At 37.6% G+C, this 5946-nt stretch overlaps 1 protein-coding gene and 1 long non-coding RNA gene across 2 annotated transcripts in view; one reads left to right on the top strand and one right to left on the bottom strand.

The window, feature by feature from the left end:
- The window catches only part of LOC107719429 (uncharacterized), a 4561-nt gene extending 1065 nt beyond the window's left edge, over positions 1–3496 (bottom strand). Inside the window, exons 1-2 of the long non-coding RNA XR_001637513.1 lie at positions 3383–3496; positions 805–914 (exon numbers count right to left, since the gene is read on the bottom strand). This is a non-coding gene — a long non-coding RNA (uncharacterized LOC107719429). The remainder of the gene's footprint in view (positions 1–804; positions 915–3382) is intronic.
- bmf2 (BCL2 modifying factor 2) overlaps positions 3494–5946 on the top strand; it is a 7314-nt gene continuing 4861 nt past the window's right edge. Inside the window, exons 1-2 of the mRNA XM_016526838.1 lie at positions 3494–3630; positions 5148–5506. Coding sequence (XP_016382324.1) covers positions 5170–5506 — 337 coding nt within the window. The 5' untranslated portion in view covers positions 3494–3630; positions 5148–5169. The remainder of the gene's footprint in view (positions 3631–5147; positions 5507–5946) is intronic.

Genomic DNA, 5946 nt, shown 5'->3' with positions numbered 1-5946 from the left:
CGGAGTCTCCAGGCCAGGACCAGCAGACTGAAGGACAGCTTCATCCATCAGGCTGTCAGGAAGCTGAACTCACTCCGGACCTTTTCTATCTCTCTCTTTTATTTTTATTTTTTTTACACAATGTCCTTATTTGTATATTGTATAGGTTGTATTTTATATATATTTAAACTGTATTTATCTGTATTATGTCTACTGTTAGTGTTAACTGTATGCACCAAGTGTCTGAGAGTAACGCTATTTCAATTCTCTGTATGTATGTGCTGTACATGTGGCAGAATTGACAATAAAGTTGACTTTGACTTAAAACAGTGCTTAGAATCAGTAGGCTAAAACTTTTTCTCTATCTCAAATCATCTTGAAGGTGCACAAATGACTAGAAATCAAACATCAAATTGAATAATCTGAGATTACCATTTTTTATAGTTTTAGCTTACAATAACAACAGCTTCAAGTACTGTCTGTGGTGGATGTGTAGATGTCTTTTACAGGCATCCAACACATCTAAACAGTAAGCTTTCCTAATACTGTGGTTAGAGGTGAAAAGGCCAGAGATTTTCTATCAGCAGTTTCCATATAAATCAAAGATTTGACTAAATATCTATAGACATAAGCCTTAGACATAGGCCACTGAGGCTTCTAATTTAAAAGTAATTCACTTAGCTTTAAAAAAAAAAAATACGACTTTACTTATTAAACTGATTATATTTATCTAGATCATTGAGACTGATCACTTGCCAGGTCCTTCGGATTCAGATTTGACATATTAATCTGTCTTCCCTCAAGCATGATGTCATGCAATCTTACAGCCAGGATGTCACTTCTGATTTGTCTTCGGTTGTGTTCATTGAGCTGCAGCTGCTCGTCTGGGGACTCATTCTTCTTGCTAGGTGACTCAAGCACCGCTCAACACGCATCTAAAGTTTAAACACAGCAGAATGACAAGTAAACACTGTTTGGAAAATGGACCAGCTAGACCACAATCATAACATTGTAAATACTAAAATTAAGAAAAAATAAGTTCTTTCATCTTCACTTCAACCGTTTTTTCCTGTAAATGTAAACACCTAAACTAACAAAAGCTTAATGTAAATTTATAAGAGACTCTGATCAGGAGCTGCACAGATATTAGCAGTGAATCTCAACAAATACTGTCACAGTAATACAAATACGTGTGTGAACAAGCATCAAGAAATCACGTACTGTGATACTGCACCAGCAACATTTTGAGTCATTTTACTCCCAGATATTGCAAGTGCAAAAAGTGTGTTAATGAAGGCCTGTTTGTCATACAAAATACTTCTTGCAGAATGGCAGCAACAAGATCATGTTTTGTTTGGCTAGCATTTGGATGACTGACAGAAGCCTAACCACACCGTTTTAGCAATTGTGGTTTGTTACTAGGAGTCCACACTGTTGCTCGACCAATCAGCATGAAGAGAAGTTGACCTTCAGCTGTGGGTGTATTCCTTCAGGGCAGCCACAAAAACATATGAATGACTGGGAGATCGTCATGAGCAGCCAATCAGGATGCAGAGCTGCTCTGACCAATCACAGTTGCTTTCTGTTCTGCCGGACAGTTACCAAGTCACTGCTGCCTAAGTAAGCTGGGGTCACCTGCCATTGGTTGAAAGTGCTGAGAACCCAACACCTGATTGGCTGAATAAACACACTCCGTTGCTAGGAAGCTGCACCAATGGCAGTGAGGCCGTAGTCAGCTGTTTGGTTTCTAGGCAGGATTTACTTGCTGAGATGTTTTGGCGGGAGAGCGGGGAGGAAGGAGGGGGTGCTGTAGAGTGAAGTGGAGCATGTGATGTGTTTGTGTGTTTAGCTCTTCCTCTTGTAGGATCTTTCTGATGCAACATGCAGTTTTGAGGGAGGCGTCTCCTGGGCCTCTTGTGATTTTATTTTTTTTTTTAACAGGTCTTTACTATGAAACAAGAACCAATGATGTAGCTGTTGCCACGGAGGCAGCGCCAGCATTTGTTTTGCCTTGCTCTCATCTTGTACCTCCCCATCCACAGTTACCGTAGAAACAGAGTCACTTTGAGTCTATTTCAATCCTCTTCCTCTAGTCAGTGATTTGTCTGTACCTCATCCTCATCTGAAACCATCCCAACATTTTAGCAAACTGAAATCCCTGCCAGCAATATGTTGGCCTGTACTGACTAGTTAGTATGCAGGCTTTAAACAATCTATTACAAAACAAAAACTATTCTTCCTTTACATGTCAATCAACACATTCTGTTTTAGAGTTAACTAGCACAGTTTTTCATATTTAAATTGGCCATTGCAACCTCGTGGTTGAGAAGCATGGTAACAGTGTGCACAGGAATGCTGAGCCCAGTGGCTGACAGAAAGGATGATGTCATCAGAAGCCAGTGAGAACAGGAAGATTGTGATATTCAGGTGACTCACTTCCCATTTACAACAAGTGCACTTGAACTGTGCACTTGAATTGTGGCTCAAGCAGAAAATATGCATGCACAAAAATGTGAAAAATGGAAATGTGTACAAATGGATCATAATAGCCACATATATTCCTCTGTCCATCTTTGGATTTGAAACTTTAGTCTTTGCAACTTTACAGATCTTCTTTATGCACCAAGAGCTTGTATCACTTCAAAGAGAAAGGAAAAATTTAAATCGCATCATATGACACCTTTAACCAAAGGAAAAAGAAAAACTTGTCAGATTGACAGATGTCAATGTCAGTGTATTTGTCCATTACAAAACCATAAAAACAAAACAAGGTTTCCTGTGAATATTAAAGATTTGCATTGACTACAAAATTTAATTAAATTTGAAGACTAATATTATTAATATTTAGAAAATGCTCACTCTTGGTGGGCTAGTGGTTAGGGGTGTTTAATTAATATGCACAAAAAAGTGAAAATTAAGCACACTGTACCAAACCCATGTGTCTATCTTTCTTCCATAAAAACAAAAGGTGAATATATTTATCTCTCTCTACATATATGTATTTACACAATGCTCCCAGAAGTGCCTACGCAAACTGCCATCTTTCATTTTCCAAGTTCCAGGAACATATCATGTTGTGACTTAATATAATTGAAAAGATCTACAAATCCTCCAAAAATCTATAATGAAATCTATAATAATGAAAAACTTGCAATTTTATAGTTGGAAAACGTTCAGTCAGAAATACATAATTACTTTAGCTAATTAAGGCTGTCAATGGAAGCGTGCTTTTCACTCATTTTGATTAGTTTAAAGCACTTTTTAAAGTTTTTCAACAAATCCAACGCCAAAGCGTTTCCTTTAAATAACGTAGCCGTTAATCTCAACAGTCTGAACCTACTAAAACTGCTGAAATACGGCGCTCAATACAAGGTTTGTTCAACACAACAAACCCTAAACTGACCTTTTCCCTCGACGGGCACCAACAGCACGCCGCCTCCCGCTCGAGTAATTACCATATCATGGGACGTCACGGTGGGCGTGGCTTTCTGCGCGCTCGTGTCCAATACGAACAACTCGAGCGGAGGACGCAGAATGAAAGCGGAGCGAGTTCGTGATAGTAAATACAAGCAGAGTGAAGACAGAATAAAAGAGCGCTGATACAAAAAGCGGAATAAAAACAGCACTGACACACACATTCAAGCACTGGCGGTGAGTGTCTCTCGTTTCTGTGTTTTATTTGCTGCAGTCTCATTGTGTGTTTTTTGTGATTTCTGTGATTTGCTACAGTTTTAGAACTGAAATGATTCTGTTTTTGTCCTTAAAAAACAAAGTTTCAGTGATCTGATCTGTGAAAGAGAGTGACAAAAATGTTAAATTACAGAATAAAGAGCATAACACACTGAAATATCCCCAACATGATATTCTGATTTGCCCAACTGAAGTTTATAAAACTGAAATATCAAAAAGTGACAATCACATTAAGGCTCATGTGGTCCTGATTTTTTATGCATTTGTTTTTACTATGGCATTACTTGGTGGAATATGCTTTATTTTGTTTTGTTTTGAATTCCCTACTGAAGAAGAAGAAGAAAAAAAACAGCCTAAAATGGTTTGTTAAATAATAAGAGTGGTTTATGATGGTCTACAATAGTCTTTCAACCTGGCCAAGCTGGTTTTCTGTTTGCCCCTTGAAAAAAAACCCTATAAAACCAGCCAACAGACCAGGGTAACCAAGCTGGGAGACCATCTAAGACCAGCAAACCATTTTGGGCTGGTTTTTCAGCAGGGATTAAGAATGTTATTCTCATTAATAATCATCTGTCCATATGATAATCTCTCTATTAATAGAATTACACTTTTTAAATGATAATTTGTTCTGATGACTACAGCATTCATGCTAACAAATTCAGCAAAACAGATGCCTCAAAACTCGTCATGCAATCTCATGACTCATTTTACTGCAGCTGCCATGTATTATATGAAACTATTCTCTTTGAAAGCATCTTTACTAATCTGCATTGTAACTCTCAGGTGACCAGATTATTCATGAACACTGAACATTGTTTGTTATGAAGGTGCAGATATGAATGGTATTGTTTTCTGGGAAACGGCGGTAGACAGAACCCTTGAGTGCAGGCCTGAAATGTCCCCTCATTTGAATGAGGCTTCTTTTAAATGTTTGTGATTAGTCATCTCACTGCTGCACTTTGACGCCAGAAGTTGCACTTTATGAGCTGATCTACTGTCAGATCTGAATTATTCATTGATAAACCAAATAGAACCAAAACCCATCTAGATCAGCCATGGTTATTTGTTTTTGTGAACGTGGGAGTTGCGGAGAACATACTATACTTGTGCATAATTTGGGATAGAAAAATAAATAAGCTTATCAACTTTAAAAAAAAAAAAAAAAAGGACAAAACGCCATGTCTTAAGTTGTTTATGTCCAAAACTGTGCATCCAATCAAATTATCTGTCATTTGGCAATAGCTACCCAATAAATAAATAAATAATAATACATTCAAATCTTTGATTTTGTTTACTTTGTAGCACATTAACAATTTCTCCATTGTGTTTGGTCGCCACTTAATGTCCTGAAGCAAAACAACTGCATTAGAAAAAATTGTTTTTTGAGGCTCCATGTCATATTATGTAATACAGAATCAATGAACAGCATGTGAATTCTCATTCAGTTGCACAGAGTGACAATCCGTGGTATATTTCAGGGTGGATTTGCTGACTCCGCCGATGGATGATGAGGAGGACGAACAGCTTCCTCACTGCTGTGAAACACCGCTAAGAAACAAGAGCTCAGAGAACAGAGACGGGAGAGGTGGAGAGGTGGGACAAACAGCTAACAGACACGGACGCTTTGAAGACAGATCAACGCAGACTGCCAGCTCTGTGCTGAATTCAGTGAGAAACGGAGATATGGCACCATTCCAGGGTTTAGAGGGAGATGAATCATCTCCCTGCGGAGCTGTGGATGCCAGGACTGCATTTGGGGTTAACTGTGTAACCGGGGGCCTTGCGTCACTTACTATGGCCCCTGGGGCCTCAGAAGGGCCAAGAGCACTTTTTCATGGTAGGGAAACACAATATGCATCATATAGTCAAATGTGCATTATGAATCACAACATGCACACCTGGAATTTATTTTTTATTTCTGAATATGATATGTATTATATAAAATATAATATAAAATACATAAATATAAAATATGAATGTAAAAATGCAAATTGTCTATATATATATATATATATATAATGGAATATATTATGATAACAGTTAAACATTTTATTTAAAAAAAAAATTTCAGAGGTATTTTTGCCCTGAGCATTTCAATTTAAAAAATAAAATAAAGTTGTGTTGAAACTTAAAGGTGCCATAGAATGCATTGATACGATATTTTAAATTGTTCTCTGATATCTACATAGAAGGTATGTGGCTTAGGTACGGGCAAAAAATCTCCAGAAACGGTTTTACATGTCCATTTACAACCCTAGGATTTGTCCCTAGAATGAA

Source organism: Sinocyclocheilus rhinocerous, unplaced genomic scaffold, assembly GCF_001515625.1.
Source record: "Sinocyclocheilus rhinocerous isolate Xijiao unplaced genomic scaffold, SAMN03320098_v1.1 scaffold303, whole genome shotgun sequence".
NCBI classification, from domain to species: Eukaryota; Metazoa; Chordata; class Actinopteri; order Cypriniformes; family Cyprinidae; genus Sinocyclocheilus; species Sinocyclocheilus rhinocerous.
This window is presented reverse-complemented; position numbering and strand designations above follow the sequence as displayed.